The 18,575-nt window shown below is 33.8% G+C and overlaps 1 protein-coding gene across 6 annotated transcripts; it reads left to right on the top strand.

Moving 5' to 3' along the window:
* The first annotated feature begins 1,343 nt into the window (after window positions 1-1,343).
* LOC141725006 (protein PHYLLO, chloroplastic) lies at window positions 1,344-17,406 on the top strand. 6 transcript variants are annotated; one of them, XM_074527353.1, is made up of 28 exons: window positions 1,344-1,571; window positions 1,667-1,858; window positions 2,038-2,255; window positions 3,376-3,481; window positions 3,606-3,722; window positions 4,424-4,525; window positions 5,303-5,362; window positions 5,510-5,575; window positions 6,147-6,257; window positions 6,327-6,521; window positions 6,638-6,736; window positions 8,030-8,596; window positions 8,998-9,222; window positions 9,991-10,290; window positions 10,396-10,463; window positions 10,990-11,148; window positions 11,724-11,849; window positions 11,933-12,064; window positions 12,165-12,282; window positions 12,381-12,536; window positions 12,626-12,871; window positions 13,008-13,175; window positions 13,395-13,538; window positions 15,363-15,824; window positions 16,205-16,504; window positions 16,595-16,752; window positions 16,846-16,953; window positions 17,068-17,406. In XM_074527353.1, the coding sequence occupies exons 1-28, from the start codon at window positions 1,401-1,403 to the stop codon at window positions 17,315-17,317; spliced, it is 5,124 nt and encodes a 1,707-aa protein (XP_074383454.1). In that variant the 5' UTR covers window positions 1,344-1,400; the 3' UTR covers window positions 17,318-17,406. The 6 variants fall into 6 exon arrangements, with proteins under 6 accessions (XP_074383454.1, XP_074383457.1, XP_074383456.1 ...); XM_074527356.1 differs by lacking the exons at window positions 1,344-1,571; window positions 1,667-1,858; window positions 2,038-2,255 and having other exon boundaries at window positions 3,374-3,481; window positions 3,643-3,732; XM_074527355.1 differs by lacking the exons at window positions 1,344-1,571; window positions 1,667-1,858; window positions 2,038-2,255 and having other exon boundaries at window positions 3,606-3,732.
* Window positions 17,407-18,575: the final 1,169 nt, after the last annotated feature.

An 18,575-nucleotide genomic window follows, 5' to 3' on the forward strand; every position in this document is an offset into this window, starting at 1 on the left:
TCCACGACTCTTGCATATATGTTAAACTTTGAATACATAGAGATTTTGTTTGATTTTTTATAATCCAAACTGAATAGCTACAAATTTTATAAGATTTTTTTTAAATCTCAATTAAATACCCACATATTTATAAGTATTATTTGAAATCTGATTCGAATACCTCCAAATTTTAAAAGATTATTTAAAATCCTTATTAAATAATTTTGAAAATCAATAAAAATTCTACAAAATCTCAAATTAGTACACCCCTTAGCGGTCATTTGGAAAATCTGAATCATTTATATTTGATTCATTAATATTTCTGAATGATGTGAATGAATTAAAAATCTGAATGTTGAATGAATACGATTGTTTGGTATACACCTTTTTTTTATGATATATGAATGAATAAATTTTGTGATTAACTATTAAAAAACTATGTCTAATAAATTACAAAATTTAAGAATCTACATGCTACTGAATGTTGGATGTACTAAATTTTTAACAATTAAGAAAATATGTATTATAAATATACCAAGAAATAAATAACTATAACTGTTATCAATACCCAATATTAATCGTGTTATTTTATTTGAATTTGAGTGCAAGACGATATAGGCTATGCGATAAAATAAAAATGAATAATAAAGTATAAAAATTGAAATAGAAAATGGGGAATAAAGACGGTGGATACCTGCACGGCCAGAATGCACACATGAACCATTCAAACATAGTTTTTAGTTTTTTATATGAATGACTGAGTGCTATATAAATCGTTCAAGTGCAGAATTGTTTTTAAGAAATGAACTGACAGTAAGATTCGCCATATGAATGTTCATTCACAAGTATTCAGGGCCAAACAAATGGACCCTTAGTCTTGTTACATTAATACATGTCTTTCATAACAATAAGTGATTCAATTGGTAACCCATTGAGATTATTGAACAAAATAATATACAATCTACATTTTAGTGACAAGTTAAACATTGAATCTGTTGAGAATATCATAAAAATACTTAGACGTTATATCAAAAATATCATTCTACAATTTTGTACATTATAAGTTAAAGTTATAAATATAATTATATAGATTCTTTAATGAGTGTTAGAGAATGACCGTGCCTTAGACAAATTTTAATGTTTAGTTTTAATTCTATAATTAAACTTACTTTTTAAAAGTAAAATATTAATTATAGATTTTCATTCGTTCACTATATTTTTTAAAAATAGTAAATCTAATAATACCAAAACATGTTAAACTTTGTAGTAAAAAATTAAAATTAAAGGAGCTAAAATGAGTTAATCATTTTTAACACTTATCGTAAGTGAAAACATAGGAAAGTGAAAGAAGTGTAGAGAAAGTACATTGTGTTTTGCGTTGCCTTATCTTCCATGCTGTTGTAATACTCTCCTCATCCAAAATGAATCTTCCTCTTCTTCTTCATCTTATTCAAACTCCTTCACTTTCATTTCCATTTCACTTCCCTTCCCATTTTCAACAACGATGCAAACGAAGAGTGAATGTCACGTTTCCCCATAACATTTCCTCTCCTTTCCTTCCTCCTCACCGCTCTCACTCTGCCAATTTCAAGGTACATTTATTTACCATATATGCTAATAAATAATCCACATGCTCTAATTTAAGCTACCACTTTTTGATAATGTGTGTGTTTGTTGATATGCCTAGCCGATGGCTAATTTAATGGATCAAAGTAAAGTGTTAAATGGTAATGAGGTTGAAGAACTCATGGCTACTTGCATTACTCGTACTCTTTCCCCTGCGTTGACGCTTGAGTACGGTCTCGATGAAATCGAAAAAGCTCTTCACCATTTGAAGTCCAATCCTCCTTTTGCTACTGCTGGAATGTATAGGTTTCAGGTATATAAAATGCTCCATTCATAATATATGCTCCCTTATTTATTCAGACTGATATTTTTTTGACCTTTTTTATTTAATTGTTAGTCGAAATTTGGTTAGTTTGATTAGAGCAATTCAAAATACTGTATGAAATTTGGTTTGATTTTGGTCCTTTAATAGAATTGCATTTGAAAATGTAGGTTATGGTGTCTCCTAGTACAAGAGCTTTGAGTTGGTTTTGCTCTCAACCTCAATCATCAACAATATTTCCTCAATTTTTTATGTCTAATGAGATTGATAACTCGACAAGTATGTCATTTCGTTTGGATACCATTCGAGGGGTTTTTGGAATAGGTGCTGCGGTACTCTTTAAGGGATCTTATTCTTCTGCCACAGCTGATTGTGCTTCTTTTAAAAGGTAAGTTCTATTCTAAACAAGTCTCCTTTTGTGTTTAGAATTTGGAGGTGAGATGAGTCCAGTGTGAGATTTTGTACAGAGTAAAAACTTAGTTACAGGTCTTATATAGCAAGTTTGGGATTTCTTTTCACAACATTTTTTGAGGTAGTTAGAGCAAGTCCAGTGCTAGATGCAAAATGTCTATAGCCATTGCTATAATATGGCACCAAAAAGTGGATTTTGGTGCTAAAATAGCACTTGCACTCCAATGGTAGTTCTCTTTTACAACCAAATAATTCCATATTTACCTAACATTTTATCCAACTCATTCGCTTCAATTTAAAGTGGACCTCCTTGCACTCCATTATTGGTTATTTGATGATGTGACAATGATGGTTATAGCCATTCTTGGTCTTAAATATAGGATCAAGTATCCATTTATGCATTTATCCATCAATGTATAGCTATGCATTGGAGTTGTGTTTTATGATTTTAGTCCTATATTATAGCTATAAGACTAAATATAGCTATGCATTGGACTTGCTCTTAGTGATCGTATTAGTGTGTCTATGTAACAAATGAAAATGCTACCATATCGTACTTGGAAGATTATGCATGTATGTCTCTGTGTAATAAAGCCAAAAATATTAGGTATATATAATATTTCATATGATGTATCATGAACATATATATCATGAACATATATAGTATTTTAAATGAATGTATCATGAACTTATTAAATGAATGTATCATGTAATATTATAACATGATGAATTAGATATTAAGATTCTTTTATGGTACTTTTTTAAAGGCTTAGAATTATTAAGTTATTATGATTATGAATTGCATTTTTATAGAAGGTAATAATTCATGAAAATGTGTATATCCATCATATTTGTTTGATGTATATATATATATATTTATATCTCATTTGTATATATATATATCTGACATATCCCGGGCACCTCTGTGTATTCTGGCACTAAGCACCTGCACCCCCGCGCCCATCTCCTTGCTTCTTAATGGCTCCCTATGTACATATCTATATAATGTATGGCTGTGTAGCTTGTAGAGTGCAAGTGGAACAAATCCTAGAGAGGGTAAAAATCAGCTAAAGAATGTTTATGTGGTCTTTCTGCAGATATTTTTCCGTTCATTCAACACTCGTTACGGCTTATGGTTATCTGGATATAAGTTCTGATCCCGCAATCTATGGGACAGGTTTATCTCACCTCTTTATTCCTCAGGTAAGCATACCTATTTTAAAGGAGATATCTTTCGATTGCATCTCACTCTCACTCTCTCTATATTTTTAAAGCATGGATGACCTAAGGTTTTGCTGAGGTTATATGATATGCCTTATTCTGACAGCTTGAATTAATTGAGCTCGATGGGATTTCTATTTTAGCTATGACACTCGCATGGAATGACTTTTCGCTTTGTAAGTTCAAGGAGGCTGCTGAAACCATCGACTTATCATTGTACCAGGTATCCTGAGGTTGTCATCTTTTCCCATCTATGTTTTTTCGTGCAGTTCTACGATCTATAATTTTTCTATAATAATGTATGATGTGGACTGGGGACCTGTCTAAATTTGAACAGAAATGCACTTAAAAATATTTTAATTTCAAGTCAAGGTTTATATCTTCTGAAGATAATCATAAAGATAAGATATGTTTTGATTTTCCCCCTGAATTTGCTATTATGATTTAAGTTCACATACTCCACGGTTGTAAGATATCCACCCAGACAAAAATAAAGCTTAGATATTTGGTAATTGATGTTCTACTTTGTAACTCCCAAAAGGGATCTTTGTATATGAGAATGGATTAATTGTGGGTTTTTGAAGGGCAACAGTGTTGAACAATTGCAGATGAATAAGTTTTTAAGTTCTCGACGCTCTATTAGAAGTAATAAAATAATTTTGGGGGAGGGGGGTTAAAAATTTGTGAGAGAATCCTATAACTAACCATTTTAGTTGATTTTGAATAATAATCAAACTGTAAAATCGGAGGCAAGTGCCATAAGATTTAGAAGTTAAAGGATTGATCAGCAATCAGAAATAATTTGACTTGTGATACATATCTGTTTTGACCAATATAACTTCCATTTAATATTTTATATATAATCAATTTACTAGATTTATTCATATTTGTGTATAAAACAATTGATATTTTTCTTCAATTTAGGCCAGACATCATTTATGGCCCATCACAGAGGAAAGCCACAAGAAATACATCAGCTCTTCTCTTACAGGTTCCACAGTGCTGATAAAGAACAATGCACAAATGGTGAACTGCCTGGCTTTTAATATGTACAGTAAAGTAGATAACTTTCAAAAAATTCATTTTGAATTCTAACTGTTTACTTGTTCATCTTTCTTTGTTGTACGTTGCATAATATATCTTTCCATTATGCTGCAATTATGTGTGCTAGTTATATTTACAATATAGTATATTTAGAGATTTTTTAAAAACTTATCAGTATGCTAGTTCTTATAGATCGAGGGTGCCATATATAAACCGTCGGAAGAATCTCCTATACATGGATCTTTTAATTTACTATACTTTAAAAGTGTTAAGCATTATTGCGTTTGTTATATATTAATAGTATGTTTAAAGTTTGAAGTTTAAAACTTCCTATTAGCATTTTGGATGTGACAGTTATATTATTAAATCAAACAACACAGTAAGACGTGTATACGATTCTTTAGCCTGAATTGTTGTGGAGTTCACGTAGATTGGATTTGGGCTACATACTGTGAATATGCTCTATCTTATTACCAAAATTTCTCAATAGATTAGATTTCTCTACCCACTCTTTAGCTGTGGTATGACAAATTATTGTCTCTATTTGTATCTTATTATTTTCTTTGTTAGTTATGTAGCAATCCTGCATTCCCACATCTAAAGCATGCTACTTCTAACACTATAAAATTGAGGATTTGGATACAACTATAATGCACATTTGAGTTAGAAAGTTATGCTTACACATAACATATTACCCTTTACTAATTAATTTAGCCAACTCGTTTAAATTTACTAATATTAAGCAACTTCAATTTGTAGGTGTGCCTAAATGCTTTGTCTATTTGTGAAAGGGATATTTTGCATAATCCCACCGAACTGGTATTCCCTTTATCCTGGTAATTTTCTACCTTCTGTAGATTTTAAGATCGTACATGCATGAAGGTGCTACTTGGTTTACGTCATTTATTATTTTTGGATAGAAATTATTTGAATGATACAAGTTCAATGTCCTAACATCTTTTGCAGATAAATGCTGCCTGCTCCCGTCAATTCTCTGTCAGACTTTCACCTACAACTATTTCTTGCAACATGGTACGCCACAACTGATTTGATATGTTAATGATGTACAATATGTACTCTCTTTCTTTCCGCTCAACTCTATGAAAACCTTATGATATAAAATATCATGCAGATGGAGTCAATATACGATTGTCACTTTATGCAATATCATAATGCAATAACTTCTTGACATAATACTGACAGCCTTCAATAATTGAGGGGAGAGCTAAGTGAATATCGTGAGAACCAAGCTGTACTGCTATTAAATATCAATAATTTGTGAATGTGTTCCATTGTAATTTCAATATCAATATCAAGGATAGCAGTCACCCCACTGCATGAAATTATAGTTAGTTTGGTGATAGCAAACTATTTCATGAGAGGCACTTGTTAAGGCACTCCAATGACCAGAAATTGAGTATGAGTAAAATGCTTGAGGACATAATCTGGGTGGGGTGGTACTCCACTGATATGCAATTGCTTGTACCTGGTACAGGGGAAGATAATTCAGTTCCTTTACATTACCTGATAACCTATTACTATTTTAAGACCATGACTGAAATGAGTTTCTGTAATTGATTCTCGACGTGGTATTCCTTTTCAGTATCCGTCAAATTATGTTGCTGTAACGAGTGATGCTTACCAAGACTATGCGAACATCAATACCTTGTGGGCCTCCCTTATTGTTGAAGAATGTACTCGACTTGGTTTAACGGTGAGGTTACATGATGGAAATAAATGCCAAATCATAAGAGTACAGTTGTCTAATTTATTTGTCTTCTAGTACTTTTGTGTAGCTCCTGGGTCACGATCATCTCCTCTGGCACTTGCTGCTTCTGCTCACCCCCTGACAAATTGTATTGCATGCTATGATGAGCGATCACTCGCATTTCACGCTATTGGTTATGCTAAAGGTTCCCAGATGCCAGCAGTAGTAATAACATCATCAGGGACGGCAGTTTCTAATCTCCTTCCTGCTGTGAGTTCTATTTAGGCCTTATTAAATATCTTTTCCTATTTTCTACGGTCACATTTCATGTCCCTATTAACTTCTTTCTGTCATTTATCTGATCTTGCTTGTGAGGAAGTTTGCAGGTTGTGGAGGCTAGTCAGGATTATGTGCCACTGTTGTTACTCACAGCTGACCGTCCTCCAGAGCTTCAAGATGCAGGGGCAAATCAATCAATTAATCAGGTAGTTGATATAAGTGATTTTTGTAATTTTTACTGTATTTTTGAGTTTACATTTTTAAAATTTAAGAAATAATCTCTTGCTGAAAGAAACCCTTTCTAGCTTCGTTTCTTCCCACTCTCAAGTTCATACTTATGCTTGTAACATATACTAGCTTAGATCCAGTGTAGTTGTGTAGTTTTATTGTTTATATTTTAATCTTTCATGTTTTGTTTATATTTCTTTTTTATATATAAAAAACTGTTTATAATATTATAGCTATGTGTGTGTTAATTAGAATATGAATTTCGTACAATTAGGCTCGTTAAAATAGGTTTATATTAATCTGGTCCTTTAAAATCGGATTTTAAAATGATTAGGCCCTAGAGATATGTTTAATTAGAATTTATTAAATGTTTGTTAAAAATAATTAGGTCCCCCAAAACAGGTTTGAAATAAATAGACTCGTAAATCGGCCCAATTACTGACCGACCGATCTATTTTTTTGTGTTTCGGCTTTAATATTAGAGGTTTTCTTAAATATAATTTTTTTTATCTTTGCAAATATATATATTTTTTTATTCGATTTTTTTTTGCTAAGATGATTTTTTATAAACTTTTTGCAAAAATACGACTTTGCAACTAATTGCAACCAAATGCCACCAAAATACAATCTCAAATGTAACCAAAAGGAACTGCAACTTATTACAAAAAATTATAAAAAAAGGTTATAATATTTTTAGCATAGGACTACAGAATGTTCTCTGCTATCGTCCACTTGAAGGAGTGGATGAAGTTTTACCGAAGATGTTTTCTAATGGCTGTTATGAATTATGGATATGTATCATAGGCATAATACATCTGCAATGAAAATTTTCTCTGTTATGACATTATTATCATGTTACTACAAGTTTAGTGTTCTAAAGGTCATAACTTACTGATTTGAATACTACAGTCCAGCAAAGATCAGGCTATATTAAATTTCATTGATATATAATGCTCTTAGCATTTTTTATTACTTAAGCGTAACAGTACTTTCAAGGGAAGGAAGCCTCAAAGGCTTCACCAATCTCAGTGTGAGGTAAAGTGTTTAAAATTCATGTGAAGTGTGTGAGTTAACAATTTATGTTACGATTAAAATTGTACAACTACTTTATAAACATGTTTTGTTGTTCTAGCTCTCTGTGTACCCGAGAACAAAGATTTATGTATATATATATACACATCATGGTAGTAGACAGCCAGCTTCTGCAGTTAAAATCCTCGTATCAATTATGTTTTGCTTCATCTCACATTTGTTTATTATTCAACTGCTAGGTCAACCATTTCAGTCCATTTGTGAGGCACTTCTATGGTCTTCCAGTACCTACAGATATTATACCTGCAAGGATGGTGCTTACCTCGGTTGACTCTGCAGTACATTGGGCAACTTCCTCTCCACGTGGTCCAGTTCATATCAATTGTCCTTTTAGGGAACCTCTGGAAAATAGTCCAAAAAACTGGATGCTGAGTTGTTTGAAAGGATTGGATTCTTGGATGATGATTGCTGAACCATATACTAACTATATTAAAATACAAAATTCTTTTGCATGGAGTGAAACACATGGCTCTTTGACAAAGGTTCTAAATGTTATCAAAGGAGCCAAACGAGGAATTTTAATATTAGGGGCAATTCATACAGAGGATGACATATGGGCTGCACTTCTTCTGGCCAATCACCTTCGATGGCCAGTTGTAGCTGACATCCTGTCAGGTTTACGAATGAGAATGTATGCAACTTCATTTTCTGAAATCAGTGAGAATTTTGTTTTTGTTGATCATCTTGATCATACCCTACTAGCAAATGCAGTCCGGGATTGGGCGCAGGCTGATGTTATTGTTCAGGTATACAATACTCTGAAATATGGATGAGTCAGTGTTTAGTTGAAAACAGTTCGTAAAAAGATATTGTTACCCCTCCAGTGAAACTGCAGTAGCTATATAGAACTTTGTGGCATGAAGGCACACAATGTATATATGGTTTCTGTTTACCTCTTTTGCTATAATCTCGAACCATTAAATTTTTAGAACTATAATAGAAAGACTTTCTGGAGTTGAATATTCAAATGTCTAGATTTTTGACTTCTGGTAACCAAATTTATATTTTCTTACTAACATAGTGCTCCCTATAATTCTAAGCAAATGTCTAGATTTTTTATAAATCTATTATTCAAAGTCAGTATTATTAGTTGGTTACTGTGAGTCCATCTTGCTCAACAATTCACACTCACACAAATGTATAACAGATTGGAAGCAGGATTACTAGCAAGCGCATTTCCCAAATGCTAGAAGATTGCTTCCCATGCTCATATATACTAGTCGACAAACATCCAAATCGTCATGATCCTTCACACATTGTAACACATAGGGTTCAATGTTCTGCTGGTCAGTTTGCTGATTATGTGATTAAAACATCAATAAATGGGCTCAGCAGTAATTGGACCGGTTTTCTCCGAGCATTAGACACAATGGTATAAATTTTCTAGACCAGTTTTTTTTATTCTAGTATTTTGATTGAATCAACTTTGAAAACATTCGGTATATTGTGAACTGGGTCAGTTGAGAGATGTATGTCACATTGTTTGGCATCCAATTTTAAACTACATGTAAAATTCTATTTACATTCGATTTATGCCAGATTTGGTTTGTTTTCTTGTCTCTTCCACTGCCTAAGGAGGATGCTGTAGTGAACTGGTTTTAAAGTATTCTGAAGATGGTATACAGATTATAGATTTAGAAGATTCTTTATACAAACTATAGGTCCAGAAGTTACAAGCCAGTTATAGTATAAGCTCGCTTTCCTTCTTATTCGTGAATCCGGTCGTTGGTAGATTTCGAATGTTCAAACAAAGTGGTACAGCTCATACTTCACTGGTTTGATAATTCACCGGGGATGATGTGAAAAACATATGTGCATGTATATCTTCATATATTATTAGAAAGTCCAGTGCAAAGTCAATACAGTCGTCTTCCTTTATCTACAATATCATTACAACCCATTCATTATACATCCTTGCAACATTATCAAACATTTTGTTTATCATTATTTACTTGATATCACTTTGTGTAGACTGCAAACTGTGCAGAACTTTTTAAAAATTGACTCTATATGTTGTTTTTTTTATAATATAGTACAGTTAAACCAAAAATGAGTTTGGTGCTCATTACTTGGCTGTCTCAGGCTCTACTCTAAGGTTTTTCTACATTAATTCTAGATAATAATTTTTCTTGTTTCATAGGTTTCTCGGGAAATTTCTTTTCTAATTCATCAGGAGCAGTCGTTGACTGAACCCTTTATTGCCCATATTATTCTTGAAGCTCTTAATTGTGGATCAGCAGTGTTCGTTGGAAACAGCATGCCTATACGTGACGCAGACATGTATGGATCTAACCGGACAAATTGCACACATAATAATGACATTCTTTTAAGCTCAGGATTACCATGTCATGGGATACTAGTGTCTGGAAATCGGGGAGCTAGTGGTATTGATGGTCTGCTTAGCACTGCTGTTGGATATGCCGCGGGATGCAGTAAACGAGTGAGTACTTCCACTTTGTTTAACATATTTGGTAACCTGTCTCAAGTTGATTAATATATATATTAGTCACACAGTACCTTGGTTCTTACTTCTCAATTTATTAAGGTGCTTTGTGTTGTTGGAGATGTTTCTTTTTTGCATGATACAAATGGACTAGCACTATTAAAACAAAGGTAATCTCTCTCTTTCTCTCTCTCTCTCTCTCTCTCTCTCTCCCACCCTCTCTTTAGCTTTCCTTCCTTTTCAGAAATGACAGCATAACCCCCCCCCTCTCTCTCTCTCTCTCTCCCCCCTCCTCCTCCCTCCCCTCCTTCCTCCCTATCCTTCCTTTTCAGAAATGACATGCATGACCGTTGGTTCTTTACTTTACTTTTTCAAGTTCTGTTGTATCTTATGCGTGAAGGAGATACATCATACTTTTATGAGTTATGATTTCCGGACAACCTTTAACCTGTAGCTAGCAGAGAAATCTAGGTATTTCAGAATTCAGTGCCAAAAGAGTTCTATGTTTTACATTTTTACCTTGTTCTACATCCTGGTGAAAAATTAAGGCAGTATCTTTACATCGTGTGAGTGCGTCCCTGCTCCCAGGTGCAGGGGGTTAATATTGTATAAGTTGGCTGTATGTCCTTGTTTCATAGTTCTGACGTTATAGTAAATAATCGTCATAGCTCATTTATCTAATTCCCTATGTTATAGGATACCCCGGAAACCAATTACGATACTTGTGATAAACAACCATGGTGGTGCAATTTTCAGTTTCCTTCCTGTTGCAGCTACAGCAGAGCAAAGAGTACTAGAGCAGTTTTTCTACACTTCCCATGATGTGTCGATTCAGAACTTGTGCTTGGCACATGGGTAAGTAAAAACTTAGAAGCCGATAACAGTTGTTACTTTTGTAGTATGCCTTTGTTTTCAACCCGATTTTCATTGATGATCATTTGACAATTGTGTTCTCTGAAAAAATCTGCTAGGCATAGTCCAAGACCAATTGATCTTCAAGCTTAATCATGATTGTAGGCTCACATTAACACGATGACACCGAACCAATGAACCTTATGAATTACTATCCAATATTGGACTTTGGCATGCATACACCTGAAATTTGCTCGAGATTATGGAAAATCAAGTTACTTGTTTTAATTCTTCACAATGAAAATGCAAAAGCTATATTTATTTTTCTTTACATGACCCTATGGAATTTCAAAATCATATCCCCACGCTAATATCATTATCTAGTACTAAAATATTTGTGATGGCGATTCTCAACTGATTCTTTGTATTTTTTATATGATCGGGACGGTAATTGTTGTATTGGAAGCTGCTATAGGTGAATATGTTATACAATTATTGTAAAGGTTTTTCCTCAAGATAATGTATACACACTAAATTATAATGATTTGGTTCTTTTTGACACAATTTTCTATGTGCAGCATAAAACATGTGCATATTCATACAAAAATAGATCTGCAAGATGCTCTAACCACTTCTCAACACGAAGCCCTTGATACTGTAATAGAAGTTGAAAGTTGTATAGAAGGGAACACGAATTTTCACAGGTACTCTACATCTTCTAGCTTCACTGTTGAAAGTTAGCATTTCATATATCTGCTATTTTAACGCAACTTTATCATCTGTTCAGCTGTTTGAAAAACTTTGCATCTCAAGCAGCAGAAAACTCTTTCAATGTCCTATCAAAGCTTTCACTCCGTGATTCTGTCTATAAAGGATCCACGTGTTGTACAATTCATAAGATGGAGTATTCCTTGTATAGGTGAGTTTAAAATGATTAGCATAGAGTAAATAAAAGTTTTTGAGCATAACTATCTAACGTCAAGATGCTAACTACATTCTTTTACATTTTCCTATGGCAGAATTAGGCTATGTGCTCCACCGACTTCAGCTCGTGTTAGTTCTGATACTAATACATTTTACAGAGAAGGATTTGTTGTAGCTTTATTTCTTACAGATGGAAATGTTGGTTTTGGTGAGGCAAGTTCCTCATTTTTTTGGAGGGGTCTCTCTATCTGTTAGTATTTCGGAACACAGAATAATTATTATTTCTTTGCAATTTAATTTCTCTTTAACAGGTCGCACCTCTTGAAATTCACAAAGAAAATCTTCTAGATGTGGAAGAGCAGCTTCGATTTCTTGTGCATGTCATCGAAGGAGCTAATATTGAATTTATGCTTCCCCTTCTAAATGGCTCATTTGCTTCTTGGATATGGAGCAACTTGGGAATTCCGGTAGGCATTAGCTTCATCCAGTTTCAGTAATATACATGTCATCGGGATAGGTTTATTTCTCAAGTTAGGGTTTGTTACTTGACATATAGCCAGACTCTATTTTTCCAAGTGTTCGATGTGGTCTGGAGATGGCGATACTCAATGCCATGGCAGCTGCAGAAGGTTCTAGTTTATTAAATATACTCAAGCCACTAACAGAGAGTGAAGAACAAACATCTGCAAGACCACTAAATGTGCGAATATGTGCTCTTCTTGACGCGAAAGGAACTCCCTCAGAAGTGGCTTATGTTGCTGGTACACTTGTCAAAGAAGGATTTACTGCAATAAAGCTAAAAGTGAGCATTGTTTGCGAACATCGGTGCTTACAAATTTTATCTATAATAATTTAATGATCCTTTTTTTAGTGTAGCTTGTTTCATTCCATTTATTAGGCCAGATATGTTGAAGAATTGAATCTGGGTTTATCCACAGGTTGCACGTAGAGCAGATCCTACTGAAGATGCTGATGTCATAAAAGAAGTAAGAAAGATAGTTGGAAGTCAAATTCAACTGCGTGCTGATGCAAATCGAAAGTGGATCTATGAAGATGCAATACGGTTTGGTTCTTCTGTAAAGGACTGTGGCCTGCAATATATTGAGGTTCTCTGCAGCTTGTTTCTGACCCTAATGTTTGGTCTACCTTCTATTACATAAATCTGTAAACATCTGTTAGTGTGTTCCATTAGTCACAATCCTTACATACATGCATTTGAACAACGTGATGAATTAGCAATAATATATTACCATGTCATCTATTCATGTTGGAATCATAGTCTGTGTTCATTATTTGATAATATGCTAATATTCCACTTTGTTCAGGAGCCTGTTAAGGATGAAGATGATATAGTTAAATTTTGTGAAGAGACTGGCTTACCTGTAGCACTTGATGAAACCATTGACGGCATTTACGGAAATCCTCTCAAAACTCTTGAAAAGTTCAGTCACACAGGAATAGTTGCCATTGTAAGTATACATAAATTTCAATAAATTTTTCTATTAACTCAATGGGGTGATCATATATTTGAATATATGATCATTTATTTTATTACATACCATAAAATGTTGTGCCTTCAAGTAAAAAGATTCTAGTAGATTTATAAAAAGAATCTGATAAAATGTAGGATGATCACATAAATATCATTCTTTCTGCCCAAACTCCAATATTTTGTCTTTATAAAGCCATATAAAAGTTAAAACTTCAAAACGTGGGAAACTTGCTCATTCGGGTGTAGAAATGTAAGCATTACTTCTTAATATTAGAACTGGCAATGCAGAAATTTTAGTATTGGTGGAATTTCTTAAGCATTAAGATAGACCTTTATACCGGACTGTTTAGTGTTTAGCAATTCCACATTTATCAAGTTAAGCTTTTTATTTTAAGGTAAAAGTAGATTTCCTAGATGAATGAGATTAAGTTCTGGTGCCTTACTTACATGAAACAGTCACCAGGGATGGCAATTTTACCCGACCGGCGGATACCCGACCCGTTCCGATCCGTTTAGATTAGGGTACCTGTCACGAGACTCCGCGAAGGCATGCCTATAGGCATGTTTTTTGCCAAAAGGCATGCCCAATATTGCATGCCATTTATCAATTAAATATAATAAAATTTAAAACATATTTATTATACTAATATACAGTGAACTTGAATGTAAAATTAAAATTAGTTAATAGTAACAACCGAATACCATCATAGTACTCATTTACATTAGTAATTTTTTAGATACTCAAATATATGTAAATATTTTATAATTATATTTGTTATTTCTGGATATTTCTAATATTAAAATAATTATTAAAAAATAAAAAAAATAGTAAAAAGGCATGCCAAATCATGAAAAGGCATGCCAAGCTAATTGACGTCATGACATGCCCATCTTGGCATGCCCGTGCCGCTGTGACATGCACCCTAGTTTGGATATATCCGAACCCGATTTTTTGGATTTGGATTCTGATCTGGATCTTATTTTTAGACCTGAAAGAGTTTGGATCTGGATTTGGATCTTCGTTGTACCGAACCGATACCGACACGAAACCCGAAATCCATTCCAAACCCGATCCGAACCCGAAAATCGAAAAAAAATCCGATAACATATTCATATCTTACATAATTTTAGTACAATAATACATGGTTTATATATATTGAATAATCAAATTTAATGTTTATAACCGATATGTTGGATAATTGTTGATAATTTAATTTATTATATTTGACGTTAATATTGAATTACATAAATATGCAGAAACTATTTTTTAGTTAAATAAACGAACACACATAATTGAGTCGAACCTTTAACCTAGGTTTAGGTAAGTAAGACCTCAATTCTTTATTGACAATATATAAAGTACTACTTTTGTATTCTTTCCGTTCAATGAAAATGTGTTATGTAACATATTTGTACAATAATATAAATTTATTTATTTTTAATTAATTACTTTTAAAATATCCGAATTAAACCCGAAACCGACCCGAAACCCGAAAAAACCCGAAGGATCGGATCTGGATCTTTATTTTCAATATCCGGACCCGAACCCGAATCCAACCGAACCGAACCGAAACATAACGGATCGGATTTGGATCTTACGAAACCCGATCCGACCCATTTCCATCCCTAACAGTCACTACCTAAAGAAAGATGGGATTTAGAAAATTGTATAGCTCAACAACTATTATTGAAGTTCTTTTGTCGCCATGGTATGTCATCTCAATTTTGGTTGCACAAGTTTACTGGGTTGTTGAAAAATCTGTCAGGTTCCTGACTTTGTTTATAATCACCCTATTTCTAGGTTATAAAACCAAGTGTTGTTGGGGGATTTGAAAATGCAGCATTGATTGCACGATGGGCTCAGCAGCAGGGGAAGATGACTGTTGTGAGCGCTGCATTTGAAAGTGGTCTTGGTTTGTCGGCTTATATACAATTTTCTTGTTATCTTGAGTTGCAAAATGCAGAAATTTATAAATTGATGAACAAGGAACCAGCAGTACCTGTAGCACATGGTCTTGGAACTTATCGCTGGTTAAGAGACGATGTGATTAAAGAGCGTCTGAGTATTGCCCGTAATCCATATAATGGCTTCATGGAAGCCTCTGCTGCAGATGCTGGTCGACTCTTGCGAAATCTTCAAATCAATCAGAATCATATCGTCAGTAGGAACCCTGACAAGGAAGGTCGTACTTACCAGTTAGCAGTTGATTTAGAGTGTTTCTCCATCTCCATTAATGTGCATGAGATTGGACAATTTGCTGATGTAAGTATCTGATATAGTTTTCATGTAATATAATCTCGGTTATTTTTTTGTTTAGAGCAACTATCCCATCGTACGCCCTGTTGGTATCTGCTTTTGAAAAACCCTGTTTACTTTGACAATCATCACGTGCTCTACTGACCACCCTGTAAGATATGGGTACATGTTATCTGGATATGGAGAAGGTTTTACCCAAATATTTGTACACATGAAATTTATTTATATGCTTTAATGGGATCCCAGTTAAAGATGTGTACTTACATAATGTGTTACTTCACTATTACTAATTTCATACCTATGTCCCAATTTGTAGTTGTTGAAATATACTTAAGAAATCTATACAAAGTATCTGCCTCCTTACTTCCCCTATTATTTTTAAGCAGGAAAATGTTGTCGTGTTTCTTCATGGCTTCCTTGGAACTAGTGAGGAATGGATTCCTATCATGGAGTCCATCTCAGGATTTTCAAGATGCATTGCATTTGACCTCCCTGGACATGGAAAATCAAAGACTGAAGTTGGGACCGTTAATAAGCCAGCAAAAGAACATACTTTCTCAATCGAGGCGGTGTCAAATATTATTTGCAAGTTGCTTTCTTCTATCAAAGCACACAAAGTAACATTAGTTGGTTACTCAATGGGGGCAAGGGTTGCTCTATACATGGCCCTGAAATGCAGTGATATGGTACATGGTTTCGAATTAGAATTTATTTAAACTAAAAAGTCAAGTTTTCCGAACTCATGTTTAATATATTTTCTTTTTCTTTTATGTAAGGTTGAAGGAGCTGTAATAATATCTGGAAGCCCTGGGTTGAAAAATGAGCCTGCTACAAAAATTCGTAGGATCAAAGATGATTCCAGGGCTTGTTCACTTGTTGCATATGGGTTAAAATGCTTTCTGGACACTTGGTATGCGGGAGGCCTCTGGAATAGGTATTGTTGGACTTCTCCATGGACTTTCTTTTTACATTTACTATATCTGAATCTACTTGTCTAATTGCTTTTGTACTTCGTTGCAATTTGCAGCTTAAGACGCCATCCAAAGTTTAAGGAGATAGTTACCAGCCGCATGAAACATTATGATATTCATGCTCTTGCAAAAGTGCTCTCTGATTTAAGTGTCGGAAGACAACCGTAAGTTTATTCAGCCTTTTCTTATATGAACATTTCCATTTATTGCATTTTTGAAAGGTACATCGATATAAAAGAAACTAATTTAAACTTTATTTCTTATGTATGGCATGATAGACCATTGTGGGAAGATTTGAAGCACTGCAAATCACCCCTCCTGTTTATTGTCGGTGAAAAAGATGAGAAATTTAAGCGACTTGCTCGCGAGATGTGTTCTACAATCAGTCAAGAAGCAAGGAGCAACAGAAAGTCCGAAATGTGGGAAACAGTAGTAACAATCCCAGACTCTGGGCATGCCGTTCATTTAGAAAATCCTCTTCCCGTTATTAATACAATAAGAAGTTTTCTAATGAGTAAAAGAGTTTGATCTCCGATAACAAAAAGGAACAGATATTCGAGTCACTTGTAACTGGAGTTGTTATACCAAATGTTATAAAAGGAGAACAGTTTAGTTCATGACTAAAAGGATACCATTTATTTTTAGGAATCAAATTAATTTTTGTTCATAAACATGCACAATAACAGAAACAGAACTCGAGTATTGTGTACATATTGCAGAGGCTATAGCTGCAAAGTTCAATCTGATTTATAACCGGCAGGCATAAATATAGTGTGGGCAGCAATAACTACATTCACAAGTTGTATGAGCTGAAGCAGCTAGTAGTTGTAACGAAGATCAACACCGGGGCTGTGGGCAACATGATTCTCAGATGGACACTTGTCACAAATACACTCCCCATTCACACAGCAATTTGCATAACCTTGACAAACTTGTGTGCAATTGATCATTCTTGGGCAATGAAATGTTTCCCTTGCATATGTTCCTCTCAGTCTTTCTGGCCCTGCATTTCATAAAATTTATTCAACATAATATGTCACTCAAAGCAAACCAAATCAAACATATCCTGTGCGGTTGCATACTGACCATGCGACAGAATGGCCAAGAAAGCTATCAAGAAGAAGAGCTTGAATGCAGTAGAATACATCTTCATGGCTCTGAAGAGAGTTATAGAATGGTTTAAAATCTGAGCTGAAGGCGTTTGTAGTGCACTATTGCCTTGGCGCAAAAATTGGGATCCTCAACATCACTACATAACTACATTTATATAGCCAACGATATACTGTAAATTATGAGATACTAGTTCATTTTCGTATTTTTTAAATTGTAATGGCGTGTTGCTTGCTAACAGTGTAGATTATGTTTGAGCATTTAATTTTTTCAGTTACATTTTCGGTTGATATAATTAAAATCATAGTAAAAGGAAAAAAATGTAACTGCTATCGATTGAAGTTTTAAGGTCTCCATGAATACATTTTGAGGAATAGTGCGCAATCACTACCTCATAACTAAAATATAAATAAAATTTTGATAGTGCATAAATGATTAACTAGCATGATTATTTGTGTAAGGCACGGTCTTCTAGAATTTTTTTTGACAACATATAATTATATTGTTCTTAATTATTGGTTTATTAGTAAAACTAACTTAAAACCCGTGCGATGCATGGATCGCACATATTTTTTTTAATATTATATAATTTTATTAAAAAAATTGAATTCAATTTTTACTTTTTTCATTTAAAACTTTAAATGATATGACTTCATAACAATTATATTAGTAGATG

Source organism: Apium graveolens, chromosome 5 (assembly GCF_009905375.1).
Source record: "Apium graveolens cultivar Ventura chromosome 5, ASM990537v1, whole genome shotgun sequence".
Taxonomy (NCBI): Eukaryota; Viridiplantae; Streptophyta; class Magnoliopsida; order Apiales; family Apiaceae; genus Apium; species Apium graveolens.

Coding starts and splice junctions, on each gene's coding strand:
- LOC141725006 (XM_074527353.1), top strand. CDS start 1,401: ATGAATCTTCCTCTTCTTCTTCATCTTATTCAAACTCCTTCACTTTCA. Junction 5,576..6,146: donor CAACTATTTCTTGCAACATG/GTACGCCACAAC, acceptor ATTCCTTTTCAG/TATCCGTCAAATTATGTTGC. Junction 8,597..8,997: donor AGGCTGATGTTATTGTTCAG/GTATACAATACT, acceptor AATGTATAACAG/ATTGGAAGCAGGATTACTAG.